This window comes from Globicephala melas, chromosome 8, assembly GCF_963455315.2.
Source record: "Globicephala melas chromosome 8, mGloMel1.2, whole genome shotgun sequence".
Taxonomy (NCBI): domain Eukaryota; kingdom Metazoa; phylum Chordata; class Mammalia; order Artiodactyla; family Delphinidae; genus Globicephala; species Globicephala melas.
The window spans coordinates 59472553-59496392 of NC_083321.1; the positions used below are offsets into that span (position 1 = coordinate 59472553).

Consider the following 23840-nt stretch of genomic DNA (forward strand, 5'->3'; position numbering starts at 1 on the left):
ACCCATGCATATATGGTCAATTAACTTATGACAAATCAAGAATATACAATGGGGGGCTTCCCTGGTGGCACAGTGGTTAAGAATCCGCCTGCCAATGCAGGGGACACAGGTTCGAGCCCTGGTCTGGGAAGACCCCACATGCCGCGGACCAACTAAGCCTGTGTGCCACAACTACTGAGCCTGCGCTCCAGAGCCTGTGAGCCACAACTCCTGAAGCAACAAAAGCAAAAATAAACAAGTGGGATTTCATCAAACTAAAAGCGTCCTGCATAGCAAAGGAAACCATCAACAAACGAAAAGGCCACCCACTGAATGGGAGAAAATATCTGCAAATCATATATCTGATAAAGGGCTAACATCCGAAATATATAAAGAACTCATACAACTCAACAACAACAACAACAAATCCTATTAAAAATGGGCAGAAGATCTGAATAGACAGTTTTCCAAAGAAGACATACAGATGGCCAACAGGTATATGAAAAGATGCTCTACATCATTAATCAAAAGGAAAATGCAAATCAAGAGTACAATGAGATATCACCTCACATCTGTTAGAATGGCTATTATGAAAATGACAAGTGTTGGCAAGGATGTGGAGAAAAGGGAACCCTATGCACTGTTGGTAGGAATGTAAATTGGTACACCACTTTGAAAACAGTATGGAGGCTTCCTCAAAAACTTAAAACTAGAAATGCCATAAAATCCGGCAATTCCACTTCTGGGTATTTACCCAAGGAAAACAAAAACACTAATCCGAAAAGATATATGCATCTCCATGTTCATTGCAGCATTATTTACAATGGCCAAGATATGGAAACAACCTAAATGTTCATCAACGGATGAATGAATAAAGGAGATATGGTACATGTATATGATGGAATATTATTAAGCCATAAAAAAGAATGAAATCTTGCCATTTGTGACAACATGGGTAGAATTTAAGGGCATTATGCTAAGTGAAATCAGTCAGACAGAGAAAGGCAAATACTATATGATCTATCTCTCTTATATGTAGAATCCAAAAAAAAAAATTTTTTTTTTTTTAAATTTAAAAAACCATGCTGGGACTTCCCTGGTGGTGCAGTGCTTAAGAATCTGCCTGCCAATGCCTTCCCTGGTCTGGGAAGATCCCACATGCCGCAGAGCAACTAAGCCTGTGCGTGAAAACTACCGAAGCCCATGCACCTAGAGCCCGTGCTCCGCAGCAAGAGATGCCACCGCAATGAGAAACTCACGCACCACAACAAAAAGTAGCCCCCGCTCGCCGCAACCAGAGAAAGCCCCCGTGCAACAACGAAGACCCAACACAGCTAAAAATAAATTAATTTATATGTAAAAAAAAGAAAGAAACAGAACTGAACTAAACTGAAAGCTGCAAAAACCTATCAAGCCTAAAGCAATAAGGAAATGCATGTTGAAGAGAAAAGGCAAAAGATTGTTTTGCTATTCTGACAACTCTCAATTATTCATGGTAAGTCAAAAATACCTAATTGCATAGCCCTTTTCTCAGAAAATGTTCCTGAGAAATATGCCAATTAGAAATACTCAAGAATATATGGAAATCAAGAACCAATCATAGAATTTATTAAACTATCTAATGCCAACAGTTGATCAGCATTCTTTCCTGCATGTGGACACCCCCACTGGACTTAGCTCTTTCAAAATGCAGCACAAAACTACGGTGTAGACCCATGCAATGCAGAGAAGAGCATTACGTTCAAGCACAGCATGGTAGATGAGGCCGGGTGACAGTGCAAGCTGGGCAGGGGGAGAAGGGAGTGCTGATATGCAGCAGCAAGTGGCCTAATACTCTCGAAGAGAACAGTAACAAGTGAGTGTGACTCACATGCTGGCATCAGATCCCCTCTCAGAGCTAGAACACTGGGCCTCTGTCAGGCAAAGAAAAGGAGTCCCTATGAATAGCCATCTCTGCAAACAGCAGTTACTGTCACTCCCTAAGAGACACAAGCATGGCTGGGGACTGGCACCAGCTGACAATACTTGGGTTTTGGCAGCCCCACTTACACAGAGAGAACATCCTGGTCAGAAACTTGGCCTCTGCTGATAGAAATTCCATGTCCAGATTAAGGGCAATCCTGGGCCCACTGTCCTCTGTGAGGTCAGAGCACCCTTGGAGTACTGTGTCCAATTCTGAGCACCACACTCTAATAAGGACACTGACCAACATGAGGAAATTCACAGGGGAGCAATCAGGATGCGGAGTTGAGGAACAGTTGAAGAAACTCTATAATTGGTCATTTGAATCATCCCCAATCTTTTACTATTGCAAGTAAGGCTACAATAAATATCCTTGGGGCTAAATCTATCTATCTATCTATCTACCTATCTACCCTTGTTTTCCTGAGATAAATTCTTAGAGGAATTATTGAAGGAAATAAACATTTTTTAGGCCTTTGCTACATCATGTCAAACTGCCTTATAGGAAGGAAGTACCAGCTGATAATTCTACCAGTAAGATAGACAGTAGGCCTGAAAAATATCACTTAAAATTTGTTTACAAATATTTAAAATACGAGAATTTTGTTGTTTTAGGTGTTTCTAAATTTCCTCTCTAACTCAAAGGTTCTGTGAGTCTAAGCATCATCCTCTAGATAAAAGACATACTCTCTACATTTCTCTATGTACAGTTGACCCTTGAAAAACACAGGTTTGAACTGAGTGGGTCCATTTATACACGGATTTTTTTCAATAAATATATAGTCAGCCCTCCATATCCACAAGTTTGGCATCCATGCATGGACATTTCCACCTGAGGTTGATTAAATTCACGGATGGGAAACCCATGGATACAGAGGCCCACTGACTATACTACACCATTTTACATAAGGGACTTGAGCTTCCATGGATTCTGGTATACACAGGGGCTCCTGGAACCAATCCCCTGAGGATACCATGGATACTGAGGGAATTCCATTAAGAATTTTAGTAGCCAAGAGTAAATAAAGTTTTCCCCAAAATACTTAAATTATACTAGCAAAACCTCAGCACTATTCCCATGCTTATTTAAAGACTAGTAATTCAACAGGATATATTCATATACTTTTATTAAAGATCTATAGGATACACAAAATATGTAAATGTTAAGCCGAACCATATGAAATTGCCATGTTTATAAGTCAAACACAAATATTGGCATTTTTGGTTCAACCTCATATAACACTTCAGCTTACGCCTGATAATTTGCAGGTATTACCCATCTGATGAGGGCAAGCACTTGGTTTGTTGATTATTTACTTAGGGACTGTCATCTAATCAGACAAGGAAAGCTTCTCTGCCAACCACTGCCATCCGAAATACTCAGCACTGAGGTAGCCCCTGTACTACACTTTCCATTTATTTTGTAGACACTAGCAAACAGTATCTTCTAAACAATTTCTACAAAAGGCACAGCATTCCTACTTAGACTATAAATCTACTGATAAGGGGGCAGCTGGGGCTGAGTCTGCTAGTAAAACTATTGACTATTCCTTGAGGTCAGGTGCTTTCCCTACAATGACCCGGGGAGAAACATATAATAACCATCTGCATTTCACAGGGAAGGAAATAAGCTCAGAGAGGTCTGCTACAGACACACAAATTTAAAACCGTGAATATAAGTTCTGAACCCAAACTTTGGCTACAAAGTCCTGGTATACGAATATCTCTTTGATATCATATAATAACAATTATATGCATAGAACTAGCATCAACTTAGTGCTTACTATACACCAGGTCCTATTAAATCCTCATAATGACCCTAAGAAGCACTATAATTATTATTATCCCCATTTTGCAGTTGAGGAAATTAAAGCACAGAGAGGTTAAGAAACTTCTCCAAAGTCAAACAGCTAGGAAGTAGCAGAACGGGGATTCAAATGCAGACCCACTCTGAAGTTTCCATTTGTAACCACTACACTACACACACTCAACCTAGAAGTAATAATATAAGAGAAAAATAACAACATGTACAGTACCTAAACATACCTGTAGCCTCATGCTTAATTTTTTAAACAAATATTTTTTTATTCTTAGATTATATTTTTCTAAGTTTATTTGTTTTAGGTAGAAACTTAGATAGAAGGGATTCTGTGGCAATATAAAATTATAAAACTTCTTATTATGCAATAGTGAAAAGGAAACTGTAAAAGAGTAGAGCAAAATGAGGTTCAGGAAATGGACAGACTTAATTCACTTTCTACTTCCTAGAACAAATGTGAACATTCAGGAAAAATGTAAAAAGAGCATAAGAGGTCCATTTTAATAATTCTGTGTTAAAGAGTGTAGAAATTATGGAGATAGTAGAACATTGTAATCTTAGTACCAAACTAATCAACTCTGTACCCAAATATTTAGGTTCTGCTCTTTGACCCATGTACACCAGAGAAAGTGAAGATAATGAATTGTTTAAAAGCTTTAAGTGTCCCTGTACCTATGAGGATAAGCATTTGAATAAGAGAGAAAAAGAAGGCAAAGAAAATGTTTTTAAAGGAGAAGGAAAGAAGATAGGTTTAAAAAAAAAAAAAACCCATCTCTTCTCAGAGAGTATGGTCCATCCACATTACAGAAAGGATTAAGCAGATACATTCAGCTTTTCTAACAGATTTTCTTTCTCTAAGGCTTCAATACGCCTCTCACCCTCACTCAGATAATCACATTAGTTTTGTCATTAAAAGCTCCCTTTTCATAGAATGCACCTAAACCGCTTAAACCACCCAGAGAGGTCGCATACATTATCAAACACCAAGACAAACGGAAGAGATTTTCCATCTTATATCTTATTATTTCACTGTATCTATCTGCATGCTCAGGAGGCTAAGCCAAAAGATTTGGTGAGTTATCAGCTGAAAAATGATTCCAAAATAGACAAACTCTACAGTATCCTTTAAAACTGGTCATTAAGCTGAGAACTGAGAACTAGCAGTTTTTATGCTGACAGAGCAGTCAAATGACACAGAGGTTTTCTATTTCCCTTTTCTCTTCTTCCTTGTGTTCTATCAGCCAAGTCCATGATTATTTCTGCATGAATGTTGCAGCTTCTGTTAACAGTAAACAAAAGCAAATGGAGTCTGAGTGTGCATGGCTCAAAGATAAATTAGAAAGAATGATATTTGAGTTGACATGGAAAATGGCATTCAGTTGCTGCATGTGGATACTTCAGAACTGTACAAGGTCCAGGCAGAATTGGAAATCATCTGCTTTTTTCATAACCCAACTATTACATATTATCTCACCATCCTAAGCCTGAGTTACAGGCTCAGAAAAGGACGACTGTTTGTCAGCGCTTTAAAAAGGAGGAAGTGTATCAGAGGGAGGAGGAGTCCTGGTTAAATGGAACTATCCAAGTGAAAGAGCAGTCCCCAACTGGGTAGTGTTCCAGGGATTAGGGGGCTGGGAGAACAGAGAGGGGGTCAAGAAAGGAGAAACAGAATGAACAGTGAAAGAAATTGATCTGAAGCTAAGAGTTGGGAAGAGAGGCATGTAGTGGAAAAATTCTGAAATCAGATAGGATAAAATTAGAGATAGATGTAGGCAATGGAAGTTTCTCAAGCAAAAGTCAAAGAGAGATTACTTTCGGTGGGGTACAGGCAGGAAACAGAATTATAAATATATCATAAGCAATAAAGAATTCCTTAGTATGTCAAAAGAAAGGATAAAGTTGGTAAAAAAAATATTAACTGGAGGAAATGACAAAAACAAGTCCTGGATAAAAGAAGAGAAAGGTGGGCTTCCCTGGTAGCGCAGTGGTTGAGAGTCCGCCTGCCGATGCAGGGTACACGGGTTCGTGCCCCAGTTCGGGAAGATCCCACATGCCGCGGAGTGGCTGGGCCCATGAGTCATGGCCGCTGAGCCTGCGCGTCCGCAGCCTGTGCTCCGCAACGGAAGAGGCCACAACAGCGAGAGGCCCGCGTACCACAAAAAAAAAAAAAAAAAAAGAAGTGAAAGGTGATTGTGAGGCAAAGACACAAAGTTATCTTGCCTTAAAAATAAACTTTTGGGCTTCCCTGGTGGCGCAGTGGTTGAAAGTCCGCCTGTGGATGCAGGGGACACGGGTTTGTGCCCCCAGTCTGGGAAAATCCCACATGCCGCGGAGCGGCTGGGCCCGTGAGCCATGGCCGCTGAGCCTGCGCATCCGCAGCCTGTGCTCCACAACGGGGTGACACCACAGCGGTGAGAGGCCCGCGTACCGCAAAAAAATAAAAATAAAAAAAAATAAAATAAACTTTTAAAATACATATGTACACAAAAGATAAAAGAAAGATTGTGCTAAATCAAAAACAGATGACAAAATATTTGAGATATACTCCACTAATTTTGAGTGATTATTTAGGAGAGAGAGAGGATAGAATATATATTTACGTTTAAGACTCAACAGCAAAATATCTCAAAAGGAACATTAAAGAAGCGGAGATAAAACCAGTTAGACTGTTCACTGTCCCAAATCATAAACAAATGAATATTAAAAAGCTGTATTCCTCTGGCATTTTTTCTAAGTCAGGGCAGTAAACTACAGGCCCCAGGCCAAAGCCAGCCCACTGCCTGTTTTATAAATAAAGTATTGTTGGAACATAGTCTTCCTCATTCATTTAAATATCGTCTATGGTTACTTTCTGCTAGAACTACAAAGTTGAGTAGCTGTGACAGAAACTACATGGCCCACAAAGCCTAAAATACTTACTATATAGTTCTTTACACATAAAGTTTGCCAACCCCTATTCTAAGTAATGAGGGAATTGCCCATATGTTTTTATCATCTGACAACTCAGTTGTTCTCCAAGTGGGCATAAAGATGCAAATGTAATTCTCACTTTGTACACAGAGTTCAAAGTTAAATCTGATAGTTGTCACACTGTGGCCAGCAATCTACCCAAATCTTCAGTCAAGTCTTCTAGTTCAGTGCAATGTGGGAGAAGATCATAGCCTCTGAACAATGGTAGACTTGAGTTCAAATCCCACTTCCACTACCTCTTAGTTGAGCTTAAATATCCTCTACCACTACCTCTTAGTTGAGCTTAAATATCCTCTCCATAAAACTGGAATTATAACTCTTTTTTCCCACAGTATTTTTGTGGGGATTAAATGAGATAGTATATATGAAAGTGCTTTGTAAATAGTAAAATAATACAGAAAGATAAGACATTATTAGCACATAGACATTTATGGAGACTCATCGGTTCGGATTTAGTTTTTTCTCATTATTTTGATCTAGGTTTTCTTACCATGAGAGAGATCTGTTCTTTAAAATAACTTTGTATTGTCAAAATTCAATTTAATTCAATATGCATTTACCTCTGGCTTGCTATGTGCAATGTACTCACTGGTCATTCTACTTTTTAGATGAAGAAAAATATCTCTAATAGCAAATGATCTTGTTCTATTTAGGCTACAAAGTTTTAAACAAGGTGTGCATTTAATAATTCAAAGGGACAGTTAAATTAAAAGTGCTTTTGAAACCTGGTTCTTGTATTACCAATTCTACCTACATTCACAGCATTCATTCTAGCTGTAGAGTCTGCTGTATTCTCTAAATTTAATAACCATCAAGTTGGCCAGCTTTTGTTTTTAAAACTAAGAGGAATGCTCTTTACAAAGGAATGCTTAAAAAGAACACATACAATAAAGAATTCTGGCATGAAAAGAACCTTAAAATTTATTGTGTCAAGTGTCTTTAAATTTTCCAGAGTGTTTTCACATCCAATATTTTATTTGATCCTCAGCACATCCCTATTGAGAACATAGGTATTGTTATCCCATTGTGCAGAGGAAGACACGGAGGCCCAAGAAGAGAACAGACTTGCCCAAGATCACGCAGCTGGTAAATGGTAGTTCTGAACAAGGAACCAGAGTCAGTGCTCTTTCCACTCTACCTTGCTGTGTGGGGATCATGCCTTTATGATATATGTAGCACTTAGAATGTGTTAGCAGTTGACTGAATCATAGCACTTTGATAGCAGCTGCGATTTATTAAGCACAGACCATGTATTATATAGCTCTATGTGTCTCACATATATAAACTGTGTATATGAAGTGCAGAGCACAGAATTTGGTACATAGTAATTATTCCATTAACAGCAACTATTGGTCTTATTTCTAAGAGTTGGTTCTTAGTTCTAAGAGTTGTAATTCATACAGCTCTGTAATCTCTGCATTTTATCTCCATTATTCAAATGAAAAAACTGAGGTCCAGAAGAGCTAGGTAACATGTCCAAGTTTGAGGAACCAGAAAGTGACAAAAGCCAGGATTTGCCTAGGTTTGAGGTTTGACTAACTTCAGAGCCCCTTTGTCACTAGGACTTCCTCTGATGTTGAAAGTCAGAGAATGCACCAAAAAAAAAAAAAAAAAAAAGGAGAGAGAGAGAGAAGTATGTGATTAAAAGTGATGAAAGGACATTTTCCTATTACCTTGATAGGCCAAGCAGGCAAAGGCTGTAAAAAGTTGGACTCATAAGGGTAGTCCACCATTGCCAGATTCACCCAGGTTTCAGAGATCCAGTCTTTCAAATGCTGAACATCCTGAGATTCTGTTAATGGAGTGCATAAGTGAAGGGCTTCAGAAAGCCAGTGCAAGCCAGTACCTGAGAATAGAATCAAATTGTTGGAATCTAATAAGCACTGCTCAACAGAAGGGCTTTACAGATCATTCATTCTTCACTTGGTATTTTAGAAAACTCAGTCTTCTATACAGTTTCTCCAAGAATGCTTTTTCAACATTGAACAAAATATTTTTAGAACTGGTTAATCTCGTGATAGATAAGTTGCCTATCTTCATGAAGCTTACCAGAATTAGTATTCTGAATCATTCCCTTTTGTAAATAAATAAATGGAACATATAGAGCAATGAGAATGCATAAACTACAACTAAATAATACAAATGGATTTATCTGACAGTGCCGAGCAAAAGACAGCAGAGACAAAAAATACATACTATGCAATTCTGATTACTAAAAAATTCAAGAGCAAGCAAAATTAATCTATGGTTCTAGAATGCAGGATAGTGTAGCCTGATAAATGCAGAGGTAGTATCTGAAAAGGGCTTGAGGGGATTTCTTGATCTGCATACTCATTACACTATATATTCACCTTGCAAAAATTCACCAAGCTGTGTATTTTGATTTGTGTACTTTTCTATATGTTATATTTAAATACATATGTTATAATTAAATATATAAAAAGTTTACTTAGAAAGTGGGAAGTGTTAAATTTTATACTTAAAAGGTAAAAAAATCCCAAGATTCCATTCTCTTAATTAAAGCTTACCCTTTTCTGTGAGTCGACTAATGGCATCCCAGGACCTGCGGATACTCTCTGAACAATTTGGGCCACTTTTCCTAAAATCTGTAGTTACAATCTTCATAAATACACCACAAGGTACCATATTCTCAAACTGCCAGATGGGGGCAGAGGATGCAAGAGCTCTAAATGGTAAGAAGTCCAAGGAAGGAGAAAAGAAAAAAATGTAACTCATCGAATTCAAGTTTTAAAATTGAAACTTATATTGAACAAAAATGGTGAGAAAAATAACAGCTGTTAATGAAATAGAAATGAAAAATCTCAGTACAACAGAAGAGAACATGTTTTACCCAAAACAAATCCCTACAGTTGCCTTGACAATTATTAAGAAAGTGCTCACATCCAACGTAAGTGCATTTACCCAACCACCAAATGAGGATACTTCATCCTGAACCAGGCTGCAAGCATGCCACCGTAAGAGCCCCCTAGGGCAATGACAGGTTGATTTCTAGCTCCTGGGATTGTTCTTTTCAAGTATTTGATTAACGTTGCAAAATCAGCCAGAGCTTGCTCTGTTGTCAGAAAATTCAAGTGTCTGGAATCCTAAAGAAAAATAACAAAGAACATGGGTATAAATGTGCACATAATAGCAGCTTAGGCATAGCATAGATCCAGAAAAAAGCCAGATAAGCTTTTCTCCAAATAGAATTTCTAGGCAACTGAGTTAAAACGCCCAGTCAAAGCAATAGCAATGCTGATTTAAACTCATGAAAAAGTGACTTTAAGTTTGTGGGAAGAAGATAAGGTATTTTGCATTCAATGTAATTTCTATTAAATGCTATTTACCAAAGACCTTGTTGAGGTAGTAGAAACAGCAGAGACAAACTGTAAGTAACAGTTAACAACAAATGTGATAGAATACAATACTAATCTTAACAGACAACTACTCTATTCTAATTTTATTTCAAATCTTGAAACATTTACAATGGCTACCATAGAGGCAAAGGTAAACTAAACCCTGTGGAAAACTGAAGTAAGAATCATCAGTAAAAATAAAACTCATCCTTCCTCATCAGAAAGATGATTATTACGTCTGATATACCAACAACTGGAACAAATCAGCCTGCCTGATGTACAAGTATAAAATTGGAGTTAAAAAAAAAAAAGAAAAACAGCAACCTATGGAACAACTATTTTCAGACATTGGAAAACAAGCAACACAAGACTTTGAGTCCTGAGAGAAGGATACTCCGCAAGTGAGTTCCATGATCATCTAGTTCTCTACCTAGGGAGAATTTCCTCATTGCAGTATAGGGAGGTGGAACTGAGAGTCCTGCTTAGCTGAGAAGGCTAATGAAGTGTCTCCTTTGAAAAGGTGAAAACTAATTCTTCTCCTTTTGAACTTGGGCTGGACTTAGTGACTTGGCTCTAACACGAATAGAATGTGGCAGAAGTGATATGTGACTTCCAATGTCAGGTCATAAAAAGCACTGCAGTTTCTACCTTGCTCTCTTGGATTGTCAACTTTGAGGGAAGGTAGCTGCCATGTCAAAAGGTCACTCAAGCAGGCCTTTGGAAAAACCCAAGAGGGGATACCCTGAAGCCTCTTACTAATACCCAGAATCAGTTTGTCACTCATGTGGATCTTCCATATGAGCAGAGAGGGTCCTCCAGCCTCACTCAAGTCTTCAGATGACTGAAGCACTAACTGACATCTTAAGCTCATGAGATCCCCTGAAACAGAACCACCTAGCTGAGCCACTCCTAATTCCTTACCCACAGGAACTGTAAGATAATAAATGTTTTAAGCCACTAAGGTTTAAGGTAAACTGTTATGTAGCAATAGATGACTAACACACCTACATACCCATATCAGACTATCCTATTTGACCTTCATACTTTAGTCTCACCACTCTGACTACTCCCATCACCTGGTATATTTTGGAACCAGAGTTCCATCTTTCCTCTTTCCTACTCCTTTAACCTTCCCTCTTATCCAAGATGTATGCTTTCTGGCTTCTTACCTTCTCTCTCATTGTCTGTCACTATTCTTTACTTCCAGTTTTCATGGCACTATGTATAGCTGAGTGCAGTTTTTTCCCAATTCTCACAGTATATCTGTAATACTCCCCTACGCTACTGACAAATTCTGTGAGTACATGAAGGGAAGGAAGCATATCAAAGACAGCCCTTACCGCCATTTTGCTAGCAACATATGAACCACAGGGACCTAGGAGAGGAGGTTATGTTTCTACCTGCAACAAGCTGACTACCTCCCAATGGTTTCAGGACCTGTCAACTCCCCTAATCAGATAATTATGCAAAATAATAAGCTAAAGGATAGAGTTTCCCATGTAGCCTAACAAATATCAGCAAATTGCTCTGCTTTTCATTTATAAAACAAGGACTATTTATTATTTATTTATTTATAACATGAGATAATAAAACCTCTGAAAATAAAAATAAAAAGTCCTTTCAAAACAGGAAGCCTAGAAAATGATTAACCCCAATCATTTCTAACTCATATTTCTCCAAAAGCATGGTATGTGTATAACGGTGGTATGCATGATGATCTTAGGTAGTGAGCAAACATTTTTAATGTAATACTTGTTTTATTTCAATGTAATTTAGAGAAAAATAGTACATAAAGCCTTACTAAGATAACACTAAGTTTGAAAAGTGAGTTGTGGGACTTTCCTGGCAGTCCAGTGGTGAAGACTTCACCTTCCAATGCAGGGGGTGCAGGTTTGATCCCTGGTGGGGAGCTAAGATCCCACGTGCCTCGGGGCCACAAAACCAAAACATAAAACAGAAGCAATATTGTAACAAGTTCAATAAAGATTTTAAAAATGGTCCACATCAAAAAAAAAAAAAAAAAAAGGGGCTTCCCTGGTGGCGCAGTAGTTGAGAGTCTGCCTGCCGATGCAGGGGACACGGGTTCGTGCCCCGGTCCGGGAAGATCCCACGTGCCGCAGACCGGCTGGGCCCATGAGCCATGGCAGCTGAGCCTGCGCGTCCGGGAGCCTGTGCTCCGCAACGGGAGAGGCCACAGGAGTGAGGGGCCCGCGTACCGCAAAAAAAAAAAAAAAAAGTGAGTTATTTAAAGAAAAATAGTCAATGAATAATAATACAGATGGCAAATTCATATAGCCAGAATCACAAGGGTAGTACATGAGTGACTCAGTTGAGGAAAAGGTGTCCTGGCTTATTAAGTGTAGATTTGTAGCTTTGGCTGAGGCCAAAGCTCCTTGTGAGAACAGAAAGGCCAAAAGGGAATCCAAGTGGCCAGTTGGCCTCACTGAATCACAGTGATGATTTGTCCTTATTGTATTGAAAAACACCTTACTAAGCAAACATTTGCGCACTCATTACATTTTTTTCCAGTGGTAGACCCAATAATTTAAGTGTATAATTTATAAAGCAGATTATTTACTGACATTTTTTAAACACTGAAAAGTTCCCTCCAATCTCTGCAGCCATAGATTAAGATTTGCCTGGTGAAGGCTAGCCTCATCACACTGAGTTAAAGGCTGATCGTTATACATAAAAAGTAAAGATTAAATACAAATTACTGAAATTTCAGGCAGTTCAACTTAAAGCTATCATTTCTTTCTTACAGTGGGACATGTAATTAGAAAATGTTCTAAACTTAAAAGTAGAAAATACACTTACCTTGAAGGAGTTGGCACCAAAGGGTAGGGACTCTCCATAATATCGATGTTCAGCAAACACCAACATAGCTTTCAGTTCCTCAGCCACATCCCACATGAACCCCTAGGAGGAATTTACAAATTCACAGGATAAAATCAGGTCGTGAAAAAAAGTCTGAATCTCTTTGCAACTCATGAAATGGACCAAAAAGAGTTCTCTGAGAAGCTGCACAATTCATATTTGTTCCACAGGTAAACAATATAATTGCTGTTTCACTGTTGCACATCAATCTCACACTGTATTAGAGTGAAACAATTAAAAATAAGCCCAAGTTGCTCAACTACCAGTCATTCCAACTCTCCTTATTCTGACACTCTAGCCTCAGAATCAACATTATGTCTAAAATAGCCTTCAAATTGCACTGTGTGCCAAAAAATCTAGGAAAGACCTGCGGATAACTAAGTTATCTGTCTACTCACAGATAACTTTTATTTATAACATGAAAGAGAACAATACAAATAAACATATTGGACTCCCTTGGGTTTTAGGTTAATCTTATTTACATGAAGATAAATAGTAGCTAACCATAGCTAATATTGAGTGCTTACAACTTGTCAGATACTCTTCTAAACACTTTATATGTATTCACTTAATTATCACAACAATCTAAGAGATAGGCATTTTGATTATACCCATTTTTCAGACAAGGACACTGAAGCACAAGAGTTTAAATAACCTGTGACAGTCACACAGCTAGAAAGTGGCAGAGCTAAGATTCAAGCACAGGCCATCTGGCTCCAGAACACAACCACATCAAGTGCAGTAAGACCTCCTTATTTCCACACATAATGCTGGTCATTAATCAACCATTGCATTTTTTCACTTACCTCAAATTGTGCCTTCAGAATCCTTCTTAACAAAGCATTCTAGGTGCCCAACTTCAATCGACTAGATTTAGCACAGTCGATCTAGACAAATCGACTAGATTTGTCATTCCCTGTGTACATTATTGCTTTTTAATGAGCTGTTGCTCCCTAACAAAGACTAAGAACCTCCAAGGTTTTTTTGTTTGTCTTGACCAATAAATGAACAATTAAAAGGGCTGTATGCATGTGAGGACAGAGAATTTAACCTGATATCTGTGATGGTTTCAATAACCCCCATTTTCTCTCTTAACACCTTGCTCATTCCCTGCCATGAATCTACAGATTCTGTAACACCAGCTCAAGATGCCCTCCTCTGCCTGTCCCCACTATGGCTTACTGATCACACCCTCCGCTCAACACCACTGTGCTAGGTATAGATCTCTATTACTCTGCTGCAATATTTGCTTACATGTGTGTCTGACCCTACCAGACTATGAGCTTCTTAAGGGTAAGGATCATCCATCAAAATAGCCAGAGGAGTTGACCTCAGGGTTTGAGAGGAAGCAACTGTATTGATTATTTACCTGCACCTATTTCAGGGTGTTTTATTTTTCAAAAGAGGTCCATGTAACATATTAATATTAAATAACATTGTGTGTCAGCATTGTTCTAAGTTCCTAATTCTTATTTGCCCTCATAACAACTCAATTAACTAGACATTATTATAACCGTTTAATATATAAAAACTAAGGCACAGAATAAGAAACTTACTCAAAGTCACAAAGCATAGTGGCAAAACCAGAATTCAAATCTTATCACTGGCTGACATCTTCACTCTTGACCACTATGCTATACTGCCTCTCAATAAATAAATGTCCAGAATATGTAAATATGCAACCCAAACATTTTAGTATGTAAAGGAAGGTGTGTCTAGGGCTGGGAAAGGGTCAAGATCTGTCCTTCTAGGATCTGCCTCTATCAGGTACCTGGAACTCTTCCTACCCTGAGTAGCTCTTCCTTTCTACCACTTCAGAGGTCAGAGATTCCCAGCAAGTCTTATTAAATTATGCTGCAGTGCCTGTCAGAGCAGTGGGGTCTGTGGAGGCAGGAACAGTTGCCTACCTATGATAAAGAACAGGAGCTGGGAAAATAACTGGATAGGAGAAGCTGCCCCGTGGCCTTGGCATAAAAGAGAAATCACATTAGAAAGAGAAAGGGAGACAAGGCAGCCTCAGTTGTTTCACAGAATAACAGAGCAGGAATCTGATGGAAAGTAAGTCCTGATTTCATCTGTCACTCATCTAAGAGAGACAGATATCTAGGATCTCAGCTCTTAGGGAATTATTTTATTTTCAACTAACATATTTAGACTATTAGCATTCCTAAGGAAATAATCAGAAATGTGGAATGTGATAACACAGTATAATTGGGTTCATATCTTTGCTTTCAGTGCAGTTCAGTTCAACATTTACTAAGACCTCCTGAATACCAGGCACCATGCCAGACATTGGCAGTGGAGAAAATACGATTCAGTCCTCACTTTAAGGTAGTTCACAGACTAGCTTTTTGGTAGAAAGTTGCCATTTTCTAGTCTTAGCTCTGGAACATTAAAAAGGAAAATTTCTTCCTTCCATGTGTCCTCCTAAATTAAGTTTTGTTAACAGATTCAAGCATTACTATAAAAGATGACAGAATATATAGTCAGGGAAGCAAGATAACAGCTACACTTTTTTACCCTCACAAATATAAGAAAAATGGTAGAACAGGGAAGCTAAAATATAGCTACAGTTTTACCTTTGTCCATTCCTATTTGACAATCAAACTTGTATTATTTTTTCTTATTTGCACTGGCTTTGTTTAGATTTTATTAATTCATTCATTTAACAAATATTTATTGAGTACCTACTATATGCCTAGCACAGTCCTGGATCTGAGCATACAACACTGAACAAACAAAAATTCCTGCCCTTGTGTTCACATTCTAGAGACCATAATAATAATAATAAACTATATGCCATAACATTCCCACTCCCATTTCCCTCATATCCTTGTTCAATCGTTAAATAAGCTGGGATATTTTTTTTAAATCTTTTAAAATTCAATTGTCCAAAAACAGTATTTCATTCTTTTCATGTGTAATTCTTTAAGGCTGAACAGGCTTGTTGGATATCTGTATTTATTCTTTTGTGAACTGCCTATTCATGTATTTTTTCTGTTTTTCTATTATTCGTGAGTTTATCTTTTTGTTATTTTTTAAAGAACTTCACAATACAGAAATACTCAGTCATATATACTGCAAAAGATTTTTTCCAGTTGATGATAATAAAAAGGAAATTGAGCCCAGAGTTTCACAAATCTGCACATACCGTATTATTGCAAAACCAGATAATGTCCCCTTCATTACCAGTGTAGAAAAGTATAGATCCACCATCTTCCTTCCAATGTTTATCAGCTATTAGGTACCGTTGTTTAAAAGTTTTATCAGTATGAAATCCAAAATGATCAACCTATGACAAAAAAGAAACAGACAAGACATATTTCAAAGGAAAGTAATTAAATATCAAACAAGTATTTATATTTATTCTTCCATTAAAATCAATCTATGCTACAAAAATCACAAAAAAATTTAAACTTCACTTGGTTTCATTAGTAGTAGTAATATTGATATTGTTATTTTGAAATTATTTTCTTTATATTTTAAGATAAAGCAATGTTATTGGTGGTCAAGATTTTCAGTGTAACACAAAAGATACAATTATAAAATCAAGTAGCTACTTAAAAACAATAATGTTAAAATTGAATGAAACAGTAGAACCTATTAATTGGAACCTATTCATTTTTAAAATACAGACATTCCTTACTACCTGAATTTTCATTATTGAAACTTTTAATATCAAAATTCAAGGACTAAACAGACCACTGAAAAGGTCTATAAACATTGTCACCCCAATAACAATTAACATTCCAAGGGCCAGGATTTTGGTATCTAATACTATTCCCCACTAAAACGAATAGGGCTTGTTAGTGAAATGGCTGCCTGACATTTGGGACAAGAAAGCTACGAGATAAACCAATGCATCTTCCTGTGCAAGGAAGCACTCAAAAATTAATGGAGTTATATCTAACAAATATAGGAGACAACTACAAAGGACTATCATTGGCTAAAGTTTTAATAAATTGAACATAAAACAAATTGAACATAAGAATAATGATTGTAGTTGATTGAAACGTTCAATTCATGAAAATCCATTACTCCATAAGGATATCAAAAAAGAAAAAGCAAGAAAAATATTCGTTCGCCACCACTTAAGTTATTTATTAAACCAACTCCTCACTTAGAAGTTGTAAATAAAAAAGTAAAGAACTCAACATTTAACCTGCCTTTCCAATAGAATTATATTTCAGGGTACCAAATAGTCCCAGTTGATGAAAAAGAGCTCTGTTTTACCAAATGTCAGCTAATGCAGAAGGAATGACAGAATTAGAAAAATGATATTTGGCAAACCCTAGTGAAGTTACTGATTCAGGCAAGAATTACCAAATAGTGTTAAAAGCATTAGGAGAATGGATGACAGGAAAATGAACATTCATATTATTTCCAAAGTAATACCATAGAGAATACTGTCACAAGATCAGGCTGTCATCACCTTAACCTAGTAATCAAAGTTAGCATCACTAATAGTGGTGTGAGCAGGAATTATGTATCTCCTCACATGGTACAACACAAAGCACATTTCACCTATGATGAATTCTTGCCAAAAATGTTCGACTTCTAGCTTAGTCCAGTCTTTAGATCTAATTTCCAGTTTCTGGGAAATACGAAGGGTAGAAAAACAAACTGAAGATACTCTGAAGAGGCAATCAGACAAATCCAAAGGTAAGACATTTTACAAGAAAAAGGCAAGGCAATACCCTGATAAAAGGACTGTTTTAGATTAAATAAATTTTAAGGAACATAATAATCAAATGCAATGCATGATTCCAGATGGTATCTTGGTTTGAACAAACAAGATATAAATGACAATTTAGGGACAACTGGGTTAATTTAAATATGGACTAGGTATTAGGTGAGACTAAGGACTTGTTAATTTTGTTAAGAGTGATCATATTGTTTTGGCTACATAAAAAAATGTTTTTCTTTTTCTACAGCTGTACATTGAATGATTTAGAGAGAAAACGTCATGCAGTTTATAATTTACTTGAAAATACTTCAGCATAAAAAAGTAAAATGAATTTAAAGGAAAAAATATAATCTACACTGAGAGAAAAAAACACACTGGATACTGAGACTTTGTGAGATACAATATAAAACATGTCAGAATGACACAATTTTAAGCTTACATTGCACTTTAAATATATTTTTTGAGCTTTTTCACCCTTCTCTTAATAAACTCACCATTTAAAAAATACAATTATTAAACCCTATAATATGGTAAAGTTCATATACAACTATCTGAATTTAAAGAGTTACCCAACAGTACAGAGCCCACTGAGCCTTTAGGGTCATAGTGTTTGAATTCTTCAGTGCTTTGGAGGGACAGGAGTGAGAATGCAGGGTGCTCTGGGGCACACATAGGCTGATCCAGTACTGCTCCAGCCTTCCTGGGGCAGGAGCTGGTTCTGACCTAATCCAGATCTTGTAAGATTTCCCTTGGCTGTTCTAAAACAGATGGAACTTCCTGCATCCACTCCATCTACACACACACACACACACACACACACACACACATACATGCATACTTCACATTCATACCAGAGGTCCCAAAATGCAAGTTTCTCAAAACTGCACCTAATGCACACATCCCAATGTCCACGATCATCACCATATATAGTCCTAAAATACAAGCTATTCTAATATAAAGACTATCTACCTTTCAGTAAAATAAGCAGTCTGTATGGAACAGGTATATAATAATGATGTCCATGTGCTAAAAAACCCCTCCCATGACATATGTTAACTCTCTCAGTCACTTATTCAACAAGCATCTATTGAATGGGCCAAGTACTTGTTCTAGGCCAAGTAGTAAACTAAGCAACAGGATAAAGCATTAGCTGAGCCACAGCTCCTTGATTTAACTTAAACTAATTCAATTATACCCACTAAGCCTAAAAGTAAAAAAGAGCAAGAGAAATAGGCAAACAGTGAAGGGAAGATAGACAAGTGATTCCACTTGCTTCCATTCAAATTAGTAGTGTTTCTCCACATGAGGTCCCTAGATATCAGTATCAGCTTCATCTGGGACTTGTTAAAAATGCAAATTCTCTGGCTGAATCCCAGGCCTACTGAATTAGAAACTGTGGGGAGTAGAACTCAGTAACTTGTGTTTTAACAAGCCCTCCAAGTAATTCTGATGTACAGCTAACATTCTGAGAACAATGAGTTAGCATAAGCCCCCAAATAAGACAAGAATCTGCTATTCCTTCTCTTGATCTAGGTTTCAGAATACTTCTAATATGTAAGCATCTCAGTATGCTGAATGAAACTCTGATGTTTAAAGATGTGAATTACCACCCAACATGGCCCCTAAATACAAGCCAACTGCATCATTTGAAGCTCAACAGGAAAAACCATCATCTGTTTCAACAAAGGAGGAAGGACTAGCTGTGTTGGACTTAAAGGAAGGAAGTACACAGCTCTCTAACAAGATGCCTTCTCCTGGTATTCTCAAAGATAATTCTGCCATAGTGATTTTCAACTTACCCACTGACTTTAGAGCCTAGCCTTGTAAAATGAGATATCACTGTTCCCTTTAAAAGCAGCCCACCAAGAAACCTATTTCAATAATACAGTCTAAAGGTTTCAAATTTGAAAACATGGGTATGTGTTTGTATATATCATGTTAAATGTATATGGTGAAAAAATTCTCGCCAGAGGAAGAGCCTGTATCTAGAATTACAAGAGCCACAAGAACTTTAGACAGAGAAAGCCAAACCTCCTTCTGTGGCTGCTCTCAGGGCACTCCTGCTCCTAGCAATCCCTAACTGTTTAGCTTGGGGAAAAGCGGGTGGAACTCTGGTATGACAGAAAGAAAGCAGGTTAGAAGTCAACAGATCTAAACTTGAATTCCTACTGTGGGGCCTCAGGCAAGTCACTTAACCTCTGTGAGCCCCACTGTTGTCCTATATAAAATAAGGATAATAACACATAACTCAAGGGATTGCTGTGAAGATTAGAGAAAACATATCCAAAGTATTAGGTATAGTCCCTGGTATATAATACATGCTCAGTGAATGTTAGCTCTCCACTCCATCCCATCTGCACACCAATCCTAAGCATGGAGTACTTAGATGGGGTAAATAAGGCAGGGAGTGATGAAGCTCTTCACAGAATTATAGGACATACCCTTAGAATGTCAAAATCTCCTATCTCTTGAGTGCTTCACCTAAATATTAAACAGCTAGAAAGAGGCAGTGAAATATCATTTACAAAACATTAATTTGCAGAATTTTCTTGACTCTTCCTAATTATCAACGATATCAACTTCGGGCTACACAGCTATAGATATTTTCCAATACCTAACGACCCAGCATACTAGGTGCAGCATGCCCTCTGCTGTTGAGAACTGAGGCCTGCACGCCACTTACAGTCCTGTGCTCCTGAACAGAGATTTTATAAATCACAACATAAAAGGAGACAGGGACGTAGAAGCCATTTGATCTGCGTTGTTCAACTGAAGAAACCAGACTCAAAGAGGTCAAGTGCCTTGGTCAAGGTTACAAGTCAGAGGCAAACCTGGAATTTTTAATTGTTTTTTCAATTTAGTGTATTGAGATAACTAAAATAATTAATAGCACTGTAAAAGCCACACAGGCATGACCTCAAAAAGTGAAAACACCTCTAGTCACACACAGCAGTCCTTTCTAGAATGTGGTCCTAGAAATTCCAAGAGATGCTCCCCTTCTTCACCTTGTAGAGGATAAAGAGATCCATGAGAATGGGTAGGCAAGAAGGAATAAAGAGAACAACATCCTTTAAATAGTTTATTGTGGCAAAAATAACTATTTGGACTTTAAAACTGCTCAAAAATAAAATTTACACCCAGAAAAGCCTGTAAGAACATCACATCTATTAGAAACAGTTTTGGTGGCAACTTGGAGTGAGGGTTAACACAGAGCACCTGCTCTGTGTCTGGTACTGTGCTGGTGCTTTACACAAATCACCTCACCATCTTCCCCATTACCCTCTGGGGGCACGTTCATTATACCAGTCTTACATAATAAGGACACTGAAGCTCAGAGAGGTCAGATAACTTGTCCAAGGTAATATAACTAATAAATAAAAGTCAAATACAATTGTTTTTCATGTGCTTTATCCACTACCCAATCCTACTTCTGACAAAATCCAGCCTGCTTTTTTTCACTGTAACACACTATGGCAGATAGGGCTGGCTACAAACTGCAACCTTCAGCAGGGGACACTAGAGTATCTTCATTTGCAAAATGAAGTACATATCCCCAAATACATACTAACAGTTATACTGAAGCATATGGTCTTTTCACTGACCTGACTCAAGAATTGTTACTATATTGTTTTTAACTCATTTAATCAGGCTGCTGATAAAAAAAAAAAAAATCACGTTGACTCTTAGTAGCTTTTAGTTTTAAGAAACTCAGTATACAGTTGGTTTCATTTACATACCCAGATATATGATAATAGTTAATTGAAATTTTACTAAACATATGAAAAGTATACTCAGAGATATACAAGACAAAAAAATAGACTCACACCTCCAATACATTAAAGCACCTTGAAAGAGGGCTCTCTGGTCTCCAATTCTAATCCAGAGATGTTAAAATGAAATAAGATGTTCTTTCTTCCATTTGATGTATGTACCCTGTATTAATTATGGAATTATGGCATTACATTCTATTAGAGTTCCTAAATGGAGACCGACATTGTTTCTGGGCAAGCTTGATCTCCCCTGAAGGGGTAGACACCTTCATGTTAGAAGGACACAATTTGTCAAAGAAGGAACCAAAACCTGAAAGGAAGGTGGGGTTTAGGCAGGATCTGGGTCTATAGTTGGAGAAAAGTCCTATGAGTGGGGTCCTACTAAGTTGTCCCTCACCCAGGAGTAGCCACAGAACTGGGTCAAGACGGGAGAGCAAGCCATATCTTATGAGTCAGATCATGGGTGACTAGGTTTATTTCTACTTTATTATGTCAGAACCTTTCAAGAATCTTTTGAACGTTCTACCTTTGTTCATCTGTACTACAAAGATACCAGGAAAGATTGGAGAGTAAATCTGACTTAAAAGAATTAAAAGGGAAACAGTATCCCTTGATGAGAGTGGTGGTGGTGATAAGGAAAAGAATCACAAGTCTCTCCAAGAGGAAGGTGAATCCAAGAAACAGGAATGTCATTCCCTTCCCACAGGGATGCTCCCTTTATAGCCAACCTTAGCAGGTCTAGTTTCCATTTTAACAAGGAAGGTGGAAGTTTCCTCAGAGATAACCTTCAAGTGAAATCATCCTTCTATGTAATAAGATGCTGCATATCTTCACACATCTTTCTGTCCATATTAATATAAGAGAGAAAACTGTATTCCTTCCTTCTGTATATTATTTGTAACCTGCTCCTAGTCTCAAAAAAGAAACTCTTAGATATAAATTATTTACTTAAAGATAAAACAAACTGGGAAGGGAATAAAAGGATATGAGAGAGTCCACTGTGGAAAAAGTTTGGCTATCCAGCTTCCTACACCTACAAATGAATTGTTAGAAAGGCAAGAACACAATAGCTACCACAGTGCCCCTGTACAAGACAGATACTTTATAAATAATTATTAAATGAATGCAGTCCAAATCTTCCTAATGTGGTCCCCCACATTTCTGTGTAAAAGGTCCTCTTGTTAATGTTAAAATTCTCATAGACACTTTATATCGTGTTATATCAAGCCAGTGCTTGAGAAAATATAAGAGAAGCTATTATAAATTGAATAGTGGTATAAATAAATATCACAACAGCATCTAAAAACAGTATATACTATTCTCAATAGTATATACTTGGTAGGAAAATGGATTCAACACAATTCTACAATGTTCAGGAAGCCTCCTTTCCCCTGACCAAAGACTTGGACCCCAAAAGGAGAATCCCATTCTAAATTACCAAAATTCTATGACATCAAAATATTCTCTGCTCTACTAAAACAAAGGTGAAGATATCCTGCCCTTAAGAACACCTAAAACATTCCAGTAAATCAAGAAATAACATGTTTTGTCCAACAATAGTCAGGTGTTTCAGCAGAGGAAAATTCTGGCATCATCTACTGGCTAAACAGCTCTGTGAGAGCACCACACGATCAATAACTTCCTGTGGCTTCAGGAAGCTCTGTACCACTAGAATTACCTGAGCACAATTTAAGCTCGCAAATTAGAGATAAAGTGTCACTGCAATTATTAAATATCTAAATTTTAGTAAATGTTACATCGTCAGAGGGCTCTGTTGTATAAATATTGGATTGGCCAAAAAGTCCGTTCGGGTTTTTCCGTGTTATGGGAAAAACCCGAACGACTTTTTGGCCAATCCAATAGTAAAGCAGGAGAACCGTTAGGTTTTTTTTTTTTTTGAACCGTTAGATTTTAAATATTAGATACATAAAATTTTAGGACAGTAAGGGAACTTAAATCTCAAGTCCAAACTCTTAAATGAAAAAAACCTGAGATACAAAAATGTCAATTATTTTACATCTTTCTTTTTAAATAAAGATATATTCACATAGTTTAAAGTCAGGGTTCAAAATGCATGTTGTTAGAAGTCAGACTAGTGGTTACCCTTGCGGGGGAAAGTCACTCTAAAAGAGAATGAGAGGATTCTGGATTTAGGATGGTGCATTTTTCTATACCTATAAGATAATTAGCAAATAGATTTGTAAACACTTAAGATTTCCTTTAAGATACACGTATTATGTACATATGATGTTTATATTTCTATTTCACTATAGTCATATGTAAATTATATTATACTAAATCACATTTATATTAAATTTTTCTCCAGACTATTCTACAAAGCTACAGTAATCAAGACAGTATGGTACTGGCACAAAAACAGAAATATAGACCAATGGAACAGCATAGAAAGCACAGAGATA

The 23840-nt window shown here is 37.3% G+C and overlaps 1 protein-coding gene across 7 annotated transcripts in view; it reads right to left on the minus strand.

The window, feature by feature from the left end:
* The window catches only part of PRCP (prolylcarboxypeptidase), a 72853-nt gene that overhangs the window by 17481 nt on the left and 31532 nt on the right, over positions 1-23840 (minus strand). For all 7 annotated transcript variants that reach the window (XM_070046167.1, XM_070046168.1, XM_060303786.1 and 4 more), the window contains exons 3-7: positions 16115-16255; positions 12904-13005; positions 9653-9834; positions 9259-9416; positions 8404-8576 (exon numbers count right to left, since the gene is read on the minus strand). In XM_070046167.1, coding sequence (XP_069902268.1) covers positions 8404-8576; positions 9259-9416; positions 9653-9834; positions 12904-13005; positions 16115-16255 — 756 coding nt within the window. The remainder of the gene's footprint in view (positions 1-8403; positions 8577-9258; positions 9417-9652; positions 9835-12903; positions 13006-16114; positions 16256-23840) is intronic.